Here is a 13,688-nt window from a genome sequence, read left to right as displayed (position 1 = left end):
AAATTTCTGATTAGGAGATTAAAATTCACTGTCATAATGCACGTTGCATATTTTGTAAAACTGTCACAGTACATTTATTTTAATTAAATTAGAAACTACTGTCACAAATTCTGCTCCTCCTGTTGCACTTTTTACCTGGGGACCCAGTTCAGATCTTTCCAGAGAACAACAGAGTAAAACCATAATCAGCTCAGTAGTCCACAGCAAAAATAAATAAAAATCACTATTGTCATTCTAGGAGTTACTATTACTAAAGCACCCGTGATGAAGTGATCCTCTTGTAGCCAATGTCCATAGGCAAAAAAAAAAAGTGTTTCATCAAAACCAGATCTTGATTTAGCATCTGACTGTATGCGTTCATCAGAACATGAATTGGGACCAAAGAGGGAAGATCACTCTTTCTTCCAAAAGCACGGGAGAAAATATTGATTTGTCTCAGCCTAGGGTCTTTATTTTTGATGAATCTAAGAACCTCAATTCACATTAAATTCCCAAAGTCTTGATTTCCATTCGCAAAGACTAAAGGTAGTAGAAAGTAATAATTGCCACCAGAAATTCCTAATCTGCAATAGTTTTCCTAATGCAAAACTCCTGCCAGCTTCACTAGTAGACTGTCATTTCTTAAATTAAAACATAATGGGATCAATATATCTTTGTGCATTTACACAGGGCCCTCTCCTTCTTCTTTTCTCCCGTCCCTGCTCTTCCCACCTGAGGCACTGCAATTCCTCACTTCTTAGGAGAACCCATTTATTTCTACAAATTAGGAACTGAGACAAATACTAATGGGATAATTCTTACCCACTTCCTACTTTCTTTGGATTAATTTTTCTTGAGGGGGACCTAATAAGGCAGCACTTAGTGTACTGGCTAGAATGCTTTGGGCCATAAATAACAGAAGAAAATTATATTAGTTAGGATAAGTTTGACTGCGGATAACAGTAATAGCACAGATAACACTAGCTTAAGTAAGATAGAAGTTTATTTCTCCCTTATTATGGTCCAGAGGTAAGTAGTCCAAAGCTGGTATGTAAGTTCTACTACATGAAGTCCTCAGGAACCTAGGCTCCTTTGTCCACTTATTCCACTTTGCATGAATTCCTTCTTAAAGGACAAGCCATCGTCCAAGATGGCTGCTCCAGTCACTTTCGCAATCTAGCCAGCAGTATGGAGGACAGGACAAAGAAAGGCACACCCTTTCCCTTTAAGGTCACTTTCTGGGGACTGCATACAGCACTTCTACCTACATCCCATTAGCCAAAACTCAGTTACATGACCCTATCTAGTTGCAAAGGAGACTGGGAAATATCTTTATTCTAGGAGTTCGTGTGGCCAGCTAACATTTGGAAGTTCTATTATTTTAAAAAGCAAGAGAGAATTATATTAGGGGATAACTAGCAGTCTCTACCAGCCCAGCTCAAAGAGGACTTAGTATCTATCATAACAAGATGTACTCAAGAGGAGGGCAGGCAATCAGCGAGGTTTGCTGGGCTCCAGCTTCTCCTCTCTGAGACTGCCTCAGCCTGGCACTGCTCCAGGTGTTGCCTATGTCTTAAGCTAGTGCCCCTCCTGCTCATCAAGATAAAAACAGCAGTTCCAGGCATCACATTTCAGACGCAACAAAATCCAAAAGAAGGAGAGAATACATCTCTTCCCTTTTTCTCCTTTTGAAAAGGGAAGAAAGTTTTCTTAGAAGCAGCCAGCAAAGTTCCTTTCAAGCTTCAACGGACAGGGACTTCCCTGTTGGCGCAGTGGTTAAGAATCCACCTGCCAATGCAGGGGACACTGGTTCGATCCCTGGTCCGGGAAGATCCCACATGCTGCAGAGCAACTAAGCCCGCGTGCCACAACTACTGAAGCCCGCGCGCCTAGAGCCCGTGCTCACAACAAGAGAAGCCACCACAATGAGAAGACCACGCACCACAACGCAACTAGAAAAAAGCCCACACGCAGCAACGAAGACCCAACACAGGCAAAAAAAAAAAAGCTTCAGTGGCCAGATTTCATCACAATCCCATGTCTTGTATACAGTTGACTCTTGAACATCAGCGGGGAGATGGGTGTGAGAGGCGCCCCCCCTCTGCACAGCTGGCCCTCCATATATGCGTTCCTCAATAACTGCAGTCCCTCCATATCTGTGGCTCCACATGCCCAGATTCAACCAACTGTGGATCATATAGTACTGCAGAATTTACTATTGAAAAAACCCTGCATATAAGTGGACCCATGCAGTTCAAATCCATGTTGTTCAAGGGTCAACTGCAATCACTGACAAGAACACACCACCATGATAGGCATGGACCAACTAGCACCCATCTCTCAGAAGCCATAAGTGGGGCTAGCCTCTCTGAAACAGAGGGCTGCCCTAACAAAACCGGGGCTCTGTTATGAAAGAGGAATGGGGAAACGATGCTGGGTTGGCATCTAATAGTGTCTACCACACTCTGTATCCTAAAGTTCCATTACAATATACAGTTGACCCTTGAACAACATATGGGTTTGAACTCCGTGGGTCCACTTACTTTTTGTCAATAGTAAATACTACAGCACTACATGATCCACAGTTGGTTGAATCCATGGATGTGGATCCGTGGACAGCAAGGAACCGCAGTTACGGAGGGCCTACTATAAGTATACACAGATTTTCGACAGTACAGAGGGTCAGCACCCCTAACCCCCATATTGTTCAAGGGTCAACTGTACTTTTACTAGAGATAAATTGAACTCTGAGCTTACATCAGACCAGTTCTTTTGCCCATCTCCTACCAACAAATCACAGCTGAAGAACAAGCAAAGGTGTGGACTAATAACTACGCATCTAGGTTGAGGAGACTGCAAACTCCCTACCTTCCATTCACCTGGTCTAGGGAGACTTTACTCCAGACACTATCATCAGCATAAATTTCACATACAGCCACCTAAGTTAACCCTCATGGTATAAATATGAGAAAATTCCTCTGAGAGAAATATATGTTGTTTTTAAGCTGAAACTCATTTCTTCCTTTATAAGCATCAGATCACTGATGAATATTTCAGAGGAAGCCGCTTTACAGGTGAGGTGTGGCTGACAATGAGATAGTCAGTCTAGGAGAAGAACAGTTTTCTTGACTGCTATTTGCTGCTACCAGGCCTAGAGGTGTCCTCCAGCATCCCCCAGCCCACCCCAAGAACCCAAGTATCCCTCAGTTCTCAGCCGCAGCATTGAGTTTCCAGTACTTTTCCGACCCTCCACAGGGCATATGTGAGAGAGTTTTCAAGTTTGTTTTCTTTTGATTCATCAACAATTCAATGGTAATTTTTTAAAGGAAATAAAATTATTGCTTTAACAGGAAAACGCTGTGTTTTTTGACGCTGTAGTTCACTTTTAGGCATACCAAAAGTTTAAAAGGAAAAAAACACAGGGCAGGAAAAGAGAAAAGTGCCCTAAATTGACTACTGATGCCTGGATTTTATGAGCTTTCTTTCTCATTAAAGCAAGATCCTTTTAGGTCACTGCTAAAAGCATTCCTGACGGCTAACAGATGACACTACCCATGTGATTACAAGCTGGTCTTAGTATTGTTTATTAATAGCAACATCTCATCAAGGGAAGTTACTGAAAGACTTCTAGACACATCCCCAAAATGTATTCTGTTGTTAAGAAACATGAGCGCGGTACTAATTTTCAAAACTAACATCTTTAGAAATGAAGTAACTCCTTTAACACTTCTGGTGCCCCTTTACCTAGAGATTTACCAAATCTTAAAAAATAATGTACTTTCAAAATATCCATGGGACAAAGATCGCTAATAATACAAAGTTTTGCGGCACACAAACCAAGTGGCAGCTATTAAATGATTTGGCCAAAAGTAAGTGCTGATACAGAATCATTAGCCTACTAGCAATACAGCTGCTCATAACACGTACAAGATTAAGTTAGCAAAATTCACTCCAAATGTATTGACTAGTTATTCTCCATGTTGGCAGAGTTTATAAAGCTTGAAAGAAAGTTATTTTCTCAGCTACAGGAGATTTCAAATCTATAATATTTCACTGGCGGCTACTTTATGAGAAAGGTTATAAAATCGTGCTTAAACTTTACTGTCATACTTTCAATTGTTCTGCTCACAATTAAATCAAAGCTTGAGAATATTTGTGGGCTAACGGATGGGCAAAGCAGTGAAGACAGGGGTATGGTTTTTTTCAGGGATCTGGGGCTTCAAAACCATCAGGAAATCACAGCCTCATGAACTTCTTTTGCTCATGCACTAACAATTCACAACACCATGCATTTTTCCAGTGCTCTTTTCTCTTTTTGGCAAGACTAGTATTCTCAAATGAGGCAACTTCTCATTTTCTCTGGAGGTATTCTAACTTTAACTCTTCTCTTCCCTCCACCCCTACATACCTTGAAAGTGCCCTCCCAAACAAATAATGAGGAGATATAACTGAACAAGACTAGAGGATATAATGACTGTCACACAATCTGCTTATAGTTTTATGCATTCAGAATGCATTTATTACAAGTCCTTCCTGTGTACTAGCTAGCTCATATTTTTGTATGTCATAATTTAATTTCAGAATGAAAAAGGTAACACATTTTCTTATCACATGAGTACAATGCTTGCGTCTGCAGCAACATCCATGATAACCATGAAGTCTTCTTCAAGCAAGTTAACCCCCTCACATTGCGGGACTTCCACTGATTACCGTAGAGGCCATGCTGCAACTTGATGTTTCTATGCTTTTCAGTAAAACCAAGTTTTATAAAATAAACGCCATAAACATATTTTGCTAATAATTAAATGCAAGCCCCTTCTCACAACGTTCTAGTACATTGTTCTTTCAGTCCCCTAACCATTGGTGTAAATAACAAGCATGTAGCCAAATTTGTAAGATTAAGGCAGACTTGGTTTAGCTCTTTTTCTCATATAAACAAATCATCCATCTTTTCCCCATTTTAAATAAACAACAGCAAAGGGATACCTGACCAAGTTTTATTCCCTGAGAGTAGGAGTTGTTGATGATCTTCTACATCTCAAAGCACCAGAGCAGAAGTCTGGAAAATCAGTTAAATTGCTCTCAAGTGCCCTAATTTGATATCCTTTTTAAATGGTTTTAAATGTTGTGACTGAAAGCAAATTTGGAATAAAGACACTAAATAAATGCTTTCCTCTTAGGAAACGGTTCAGGGGCCAGAAAGAGGTACCAGAAAGAACTTTGTTTTGCAGAATTAGGGTAAAACCTAGAGTATAATACCTAGTTTAGCAGGTATTTCTAAAGCCAGAAAAACTAAATTCACAAGATAACCAACTGTTAGGTAGTGGTTGTCGGCAAGGTTTGCGGGGGAGAGAAGAGAAAGAGGCCAGTTACACCCAGGAGATAAAGAATCATGATTTCCTGCAGTTGCAGCTCAGTTTGGGTTTTGTTTTCTTCTGCCTCACACTCTTTACTGTATCACTATATTCCAGAAAGGGTCTCGAATGAGTTTCTCCCCATAAACAATTTTAGCAACTGTTACCCAATATGCCAGTGTTCCTCTTTCGGTTCTCCCCAACCTCTCACCTCCGGGAAGAGAAGGGAACCGCACAACCTGGGGGCCTGATGACATTCTCCTTTCTGCCTCTGATGAAATCATCCCACAAGTGACACTATGAAGCTCAAGTAAAGCTGTGGCCGACGCTGCGTCTTACAAAACCAGGCCAGGGAAATTCTGCCTTATATGCCGGGAATCCCCAGGGGAATCTCTAGAAGCGAGGGGACATCCCCACTGTTCTCTCTGCGGCAAGTTCAGAAAGAGCTCAGAACTGAGTCCAATGCCAGGTACAGGACGGCGAGGTGTTGCTGGGCGGGGGGCGGGATGTGCAGAACAGACAACGAAGCGGCCGGAGTGGAGACAGCTGGGTGGTCCTCCTCTCCACAACCTTCACCTGCGTCTCCCAACCGCCCGGCGGCGCTTCCCTAAGCAACCCCAGCCCCTTCGCCCTGGCTGCCCCGCACCCCACCCGGGCCAGGGCGCGCAGGCCGAGCTGCCGTCCGGTTGCGGGAACCCTGGCTGAGCGTCCCGTGCGCCCCTGTCATCCCCGCGCACGCCGGTGGAGAGCGGGTCGTGGCGGGCAGGGGCGCTGCGGACGCCGGTCGGGTCGCCCCCTCTGGGGCCAGTGCCCGGGGGCCCAGCCTGGCGCAAGGCTCCGGGCGGACGGGCGTCGCGCTCCCGGGAAGCCCCCGGCGGGCGTACCTCGGATGTAGGCGCACTTGCCCTCGTCCAACTGACTGGAGGCCGAGCCGCCCATGGCGACGGTGCGGGAGAACGCTGAACGCCGCGGCTGCCCGACCCAGTCCCTGGGCGGGAGGGACTGACACTCCCGTCGGCGCCCGCTGCCCGCTCCTGGAAGTTGATGAGACGGAGATCTGAGCTCTGCAATTAAAGGGCAAACTTCCTCCAAGAGGCGCGGCCTTCTCGGGCGCCTCCTACGGGTCCGCGCCCTCTGAGGATCTGTGGGCTGGCCCGGGGCTGTCTTCCCGCCTTCGTTTCACTGGGAAGCTCCGAGGGGATGTCTGGTCTGGAAGGACTACTTCCCGCTTCTTCTCTTCTCTGGCTTCTTATTTTCACCTTGGGGTAAGAGGACAATTTCCCTAGTGACTGGAAACCTCTGTGAGCTGGAACCTTCCCCCTCACATTTCACGAGGTGGAGTTCCAGAGCTCCTTGCTTTGCACACACACACACACACACACACACACACACACACACACACACACACACACACACACACACACACACACACACACACACACACACACACACACACACACACACACACACACACACCGCCCCAATTAGAAACTCTGGGAGTGGAGCCCAGCAATCTGTTTTCACAGGCACTCCAGGTAATTCTGATGCCTGTTGACGTTTGAGAACCAGTGGTAAACTGTCCCTTCCTGCAGCCAAGAAGTTGGACCAAGGAGGGAGTGGGGGATGAAGGGAAAAAAAGAGGGAAATGGAAAAAGCTAGGGAGAACCGAAGGCTGGGCCTTGATCAGAGTCTGCTCTTAACATCTTTAGGTTCGGTTCCTCCCCTCCGCAAACTAGAAATAGTTCATTAGAAAGTGCACTTGTTCTTTTCCCACAACCACTGTTTAGCTTGGCAGCTTCTCCCAAACAAGAACCAGCTTGGTAGAAGGGTCACCACTTATTTCTTCCTATTCTTAGCAGTCAGATTTTAGTGATTCCTGTTGACTTAACCTCCAAGGTCAAATGGTCTGTTCACACAAGAACCAGGCCTGTGGAGGACTTTGAAGGCTTTTCCCTCCAAGGTTAATTATCTAGCGTTTTAGCACAAAGATTTCTCATACCTCACACCCAGTCTCTCACACCTTACGTTCCAATCCATCAGTAAATCCTTTCAAATCTACTTTCAAAATACATCCAATATCCAACCATTTCTCATCCCCTCCACTGCTATCAATCCCATCATTTCTCACCTGGATGATTACAATAGCCTCCTAACTGGTCTCCCTCCTTCAGAGAAAAAAACACAAAGTCTGTCACAGACACTCGGCTCTGCCCTCATCTATCACACACTCTCCCTCCCCCTTGCTCTCTCTATTCCAGTCCTACTGGCCTTTTTGCCTCTTCTAGGACACACCAAGCTCAGGGCCTTTTTTGCACATGCTCTTTCTTCACCTAGATTTCTCTTCCCTCAGGTAATTCACATGGCTTACTCTCCAACTCTTTCACTTCATTCATAGCTCTACTTAAATGCTAACACCTCCGAGAGGCTTTTCTTAACCCCCTATTTAAACACCAGCCTTCATCTCTCTGCCTCTTACCCTTTCTTATTTCTATTCATATCACCTAGCATCATCTGACATATATTTCATTGTCTGTCTCTCCCCACTGAGATGGAAACTCCATGAGGTCAGGGATTGTCTTTGTTGATACTGTTGTTTCTTGGGATTTTTAAAAAATTATTTGTTTTCTTTTTTATTATTTTTTTTTCTTTAAGGACAGGGATTTTATGTTCTCTGATATACCTTAAAAGCCTAGAACAACACCTAGCACATAGTAGGTGCTCAGTGGACGGCTACTGAATAAGTGAATGCGTGAAATATAAAATGTAAGAATCTGCAGTCAATGAAAGCTGTGATCTCAGTGAATAAAGAGCATTTCCAGATAACTATTCAATGATTTAAACAATTCAATGTTCAACTCTTTTCTCAATATTCTAGTTGGCTCTATTAAGTATATTTTCTCAGAGTAGTAATTCCTTTCATTATATAAATTGCTATAATTATGCCTCAGAATACTGTTATTGTTATTAAATAAAACTAGTTTGGATCTCCTGCCAGAGTATAGTTTTAGCTTGTCTTAGCTCTTTAGCTCTTATTTGGGAATACACTGAGAAAAGGCTGATTATACTGATCTATCATTCTTTGCTCATTTGTAGCATTCACAGAATGAACAAAGTACAAGGAAGGACTTTGTATGGTGTAGTTATTAACAAGCTTTGTAACCAGACAGTTCCAGCTTGGAATCCTAACCTAATAGATTACTTAATAGCCATGTGACCTGGTCAAGTTTCTTAACTTACCTGTCTTAGTCTCCTTATCTGTTAAATGGAGCTAATAACACTTACCTCATAGTATAGTCAAAATTAAATTTGATTGGGTCTGTGAAGCACTTAACATATTGCGAGGAACATAATAAGTGTTCAGTAAATGGAAACTAGGATTGTTATTATCAGAAGGACAGAGTGGTCAAAGAGGCAATTTTCTAGAGAAAGTGTATTTTAATTGGACCTTGAAAATCACTGATGTTACATTAAGCAAGAACTTCTGCTCCCTTTTTTCCCCGAATAAAGCTCTTTTTCCCCAATCGGTTTACAGGAAAAATTAAGGAATTCATTATTTTAGTCATAGTATTTAATATTTGCAAATCCTATGTGGGAATCATTTTATTAATCACACACTAAAATGAGTCTCCAAGCAGTTCAATAACTTTATGAACCAGATTCAACTTCATATGATTCAAATCAGCTAGTTTAGAAAATTTCCTTTACAATGTTAGTTTTTGTATCGCATCAGTGTTTTGGGTCTTAAAATACTCTTGAGACCATTTCTTTCAGGTAAGTTTCACATACTAAAATGATTACCTTTTTTTAACATCTTAATTGAAATATAATTCACCCATTTAAATTACCTTTTTTTGAAGGAACAAATTAGTTTAATAGACATTTAGCACATTGAAAATGTGACTGTGTTTTGGGATTCCCTTGCATGTCATAGAACTTTGAACCCCTTGTTTGCCACGTTCTCATTTGAGTTAGTGACATCTGTCTATTTGGGAATTTAACTGCCTGCAGAGCAGGGACAATCTCAAACTGTGCATTTCCCCAAGTACCTTGTACTGCCCTGTAATATCCGAGTATAAGCTCTGTAATTACTTGATTGACTGGTAAGCACAAACAGTAGGTCACATCAGCTGTCTAATTTAATCTTCACAAAAACCCACTGAGGTAGGCACTATTATTATCACCATTTTACAGGTAAGGAAACCAAGATTAAGAAGTTTAAGGAATTTATCAAGGTCACCCATCACCTGGGCTTACCTGACTCCAGAGTTCATCCTCTTAACCACGATACTGCTTCTTTTATTTTGAATCTTGCTTTTGTTTATTTACATAAGTAACCAGGTTTTACTATAGAAAAATTAGACACTACTGATAAACAAAAAGAAAAAACCTGGAAAATTCACCCAAATCCCGACATCAATATCTTTAGATAACCCCAATTACCAGTTTGATGTAGATTCCTACAAATTTACATACAAATGTATACGCAATTATAATTTATAACTATATATACATTTATTTATAATTATTTATCAAAATGAAATGATGTTCTATATGTATTCTGTAATCTGTATCATAATTTTTCATCTGGAATATTTCCATCTAAATATTTAGATATAGGTCCATGATAGTTCATTGTATAAATGTAAATTAATTCACCTATCTACTAGCAATGGATGCATACCTATTTCCCTACTCCTCAATCACATTGGACTTTGGCATGTCTTTTATTATTTATTATTATTATTTTCATTATTCCTTTTAATATTTGGCAATTTGGGGAGTTGAAATTGGTATAACGTTCTATTGTTTAATTTTGAAATTCTTAACGAGAAGGTTAATTAGTTTTTCCATGGATTTTCTGGCCATATGTGTTCCTTTCTGAATTGGCTATTGTTATACTTTTCCATTTTCCTATTGATTTCTTATTCTTATTGATTTGTAAGAGCTTTATATATATTAAAGACATTTACCTGTTTAACACACACGGCAAATTAAACACATTAGGCTTATTAAAACATATTTCCTTATGTTCTTTATTGAATAATCTTCTTTGAAGATTGTGCTAAACATAGGCAAATTGTAAAATCAATTTAATTTGTCTCTGACCCTCTCCGATCTTTACTTAACACTCTCTTCCCCTCTCCTCTTTGTACAACTTCTAAAGAAGGCCTAATCTTAATATCTGTTATAGGTTGTTGTACAAAATAGGGTTAACTATTGAAAGTCATTTTATGAACCGTTTTTGTTTTTTTTTTAAATGAAGCTCCTTCACTTACTAACAAGATTGTTGCAATACTCTAATATGTTCTGTCTTTTTCAGGGGTAGAAGCTTTAGAAATCCTCATTCTGACACTGACTTGCCACATGACTTGGGGAAATAAAGTTTGTAAGCTTTATATTTCTTTTCTTCAAACTGGGTATCTGAAAATTAAATGATATCATATATGTAATGAACTTATTACATATGAATATGTCTAGCACATATTTAGCACTCTCTAAATGACGCTAGCATGGTAGTAAGAGGTAATAAATGAAAAGGTGTTTTACTGTTTGGTTATTAATTGCTTTTATTAACATATCAATGTTAGTTCTTTTTATTCTTGTGCTTATTATAGTACCTTTAATTTGTGACCAGCAAATCACACTCTCCAGGAGGTAGGACATTAGGATCAATTTTGAAAGGGAAAAAAATGTGCCCATTATGTTTTAATTGTATATTTGAAAGACACAAAAACCTGTTTTTGTAATACAAACTGTAGAAAATTAACTGGATAAAATCTTTTCTAGAAAGAATATGTAGAAGATGGAATCCAACTTCTCATCAGTGATTCTTGAGGGGAAGTTTCAGAAGCTCCAAGAATGTGTGGAATTTTTATTAGAAAAATATTTTGTTTTAATTGAGAAACATTACTTTTGCTCAACCTGCTTTTCAAATACGAATCATCACAATTTTATGTAGACCTCCAGCATTGTGCAAGACCTTAGACATAGCGTAGAAACCGATAAAGGCTTAAAACTAAGGATGACAAACTCTAGACCCAATGGGGTAGTTAGATGTGTATGGACCAATCTTCAAATCTGACAAAGACCAAAAGTGACCAAGGCCACAAGCGAGATGCTGGTGGCCTTGAGTCCCTACGCACAGTTCCAGCCAAGCTGCTTCCACCTCGTGAAGATGGGTTTTGTGATGGGTTGCACCGCGGGCATGGCGGCGGGGGCGCTCTTCAGCATCTTTTCCTGTCTCAGGATCGGAATACGGGGTCGGGGTCTGATGGGCAGTGTCAGGAAAACCATGATGCAGAGCGGCGGCACCTTTGGCACATTCATGGCCATCGGGATGGACATCTGATGCTAATCAGGGCAGTGGTTGCCCACTACATCCACCCTCTCACATCAGTCCCAGTCCGTGTACCATAATAAAACAAGTCTTTGATTTAAGAAAAAAATTTGACGAAGACCAGACCAGCATAGTTGCCCTTGTGAAATCTATAACCATATTATTGCCATAGATAAACAGATTATAGGGTTCTTCTGAAGGCAGGACTCTAAACTACCTTGTACTTGGACAAGTTAGTTGTTAGTTTAGTACTAGTGCACAAAGAAAAGAGTGCCACCTGCTGGACCAGCAATGATACTCCCTCCCGGGCCAGGGCTACATGGCAAGGAAGACAGACACTCTGATCCAAATCAAATTCATATGCTTGCCTTTAAATTAGTTTAACAGACATTTGGCATTATTCAGCTGTTCCTTATAAGCTTCTTTTGCTCAGCTGACAAATGAATTGTTCTTCCAGAATAGACTTTTCCTGTCGAATTTATTTGAGGGGCTAATTCAATTATTTTATATTTCAAGATTATACTTACTGCTTATAACACATGAATTATAATCCATTTTGTAAAACACTGTCTCTTGAATTTTTCCTCTTGCAGGCTCAGTTCACTCTTTTCTTTACAATGCAAGTCACCAATACGTTAATTCCCCTAGTCATGTATCAATAGTTGTGAAAAGTAATATGCCAGGGCTCTGACTTCTATTCTGGCATGCTTGAATGGGGAGATGGGAGGAAGTATTGGCAAGGAACCCCAGGGGGATGCAGGAACAGTGGGACTGGTCCATCAAGGTGGGGATGGATATTATATCACTGATATTGTTTAGAATTTCTGTACATGATGATAAAAAAAATACAAGCTGACTTAGTTTTATTATTTCTTTTCTGTTCTCTACCATGTATCTCTTATTGCCTGAACCAAGGACAGACCACTCTCACAGCATCTTCCCAATACACCGCCAAATATTTGCACTCACAAATAGTGTGAGGAGAAGGGCAGAGATGTCCAGATTTCTATGCCTTGTGTATGAAAGAATGTATCCTTCTATATTGGCATGATTTAGTGAACCTGATTAAAACTGTCTTTATCCACACTGCCTTAAGTCCTTTTCTTATTCTGACATTGTACCAATTATCAGTTCATTTATTGATAAGTTGCAAATGATAAAGCTATCATTTTAAATACCTTAAGGTGAATCAATTTAATCAGATTACATTCTCCTAAAATTTAGCTAAGATCAGCTCACTGCAAGAATAACCGTTTTGAAGGAGAAAAAGAGTAATCTAGGAGTGTGAGGACCTTTGAAACACATTTTGTTAGTTTGTTTCCAAACTGGGCCAGTCAGAATCTTGCCCAGGATTTCTCTATTGTAGCTATTGAAAAAGAACCGGTTCTTTCCACTTGGGTTGATAAACTGGTAGAATATGAATCTTGAGCTGCTAGTGAACATTAGTTCACCAGGAGAGCCCCTGATTGAAAGAGAAGAATTCTCTGATGACATTACATTAGTTGAGTTCTGGCTTTCCCAGTTACATGAAACAATAAGTATTCCCCTGAATTGGATTTCTGTCTTCCTTCCCAACCAAAAGCATTTTGACCAATATATAGTGCTTTAAATATAGTGCTTGTATGCAATATTAAAACATTATATAGCTATACTATACCTCTTTATATAATTGATTAAAGCAAATATAAGTAGACATTGCTTTCTATGAGTGATTTGTAGCCTGTGCTGACAAATGGCAGTTAGCACAATGTATAACAATTTGCTTTTCTTTTCTTAATCATTTTTCATTCTCTACAGTTTTGAAAGTGATTTATTTTCATTCTAGACATTTGATTAATGATTGGCTCTACATATACACTCATTCTAATTCAAATTTAAAACCAGCTGGCTCAAATTTTGGCAAGAGAATTAGCAGTCCTCTGCACATCTTGACCTGAATATATACAAATTTTGTTCCTTATTAATCTCTTTTTTAAAAAATTAGATTCATAAAACTCAAAATTTTAGTTTAAGTCAAG

The 13,688-nt window shown here is 40.4% G+C and overlaps 2 protein-coding genes across 3 annotated transcripts in view; one reads left to right on the top strand and one right to left on the bottom strand.

The window, feature by feature from the left end:
• The window catches only part of NIBAN1 (niban apoptosis regulator 1), a 236,244-nt gene that overhangs the window by 156,078 nt on the left and 66,478 nt on the right, over positions 1–13,688 (bottom strand). The window contains exon 1 of one of the 2 annotated variants that reach the window (XM_079935299.1): positions 6,218–6,629. The exons of the other annotated variant lie outside the window; for it this stretch is intronic. Within the exon in view, the coding sequence (XP_079791425.1) occupies positions 6,218–6,272 (55 nt within the window). The 5' untranslated portion in view covers positions 6,273–6,629. Of the gene's footprint in view, positions 1–6,217; positions 6,630–13,688 lie in introns of those variants that run through there. 2 annotated transcript variants of the gene reach the window in all.
• On the top strand, positions 11,449–11,682 carry LOC307187268 (reactive oxygen species modulator 1-like; the record flags this gene model as incomplete). The annotated part of the gene is made up of 1 exon (XM_079923096.1): positions 11,449–11,682. The coding sequence occupies one exon, from the start codon at positions 11,449–11,451 to the stop codon at positions 11,680–11,682; it is 234 nt and encodes a 77-aa protein (XP_079779222.1).

The sequence above is a fragment of the Stenella coeruleoalba genome (assembly GCF_951394435.1).
Source record: "Stenella coeruleoalba genome assembly, chromosome: 1".
NCBI classification, from domain to species: Eukaryota; Metazoa; Chordata; class Mammalia; order Artiodactyla; family Delphinidae; genus Stenella; species Stenella coeruleoalba.
This window is presented reverse-complemented; position numbering and strand designations above follow the sequence as displayed.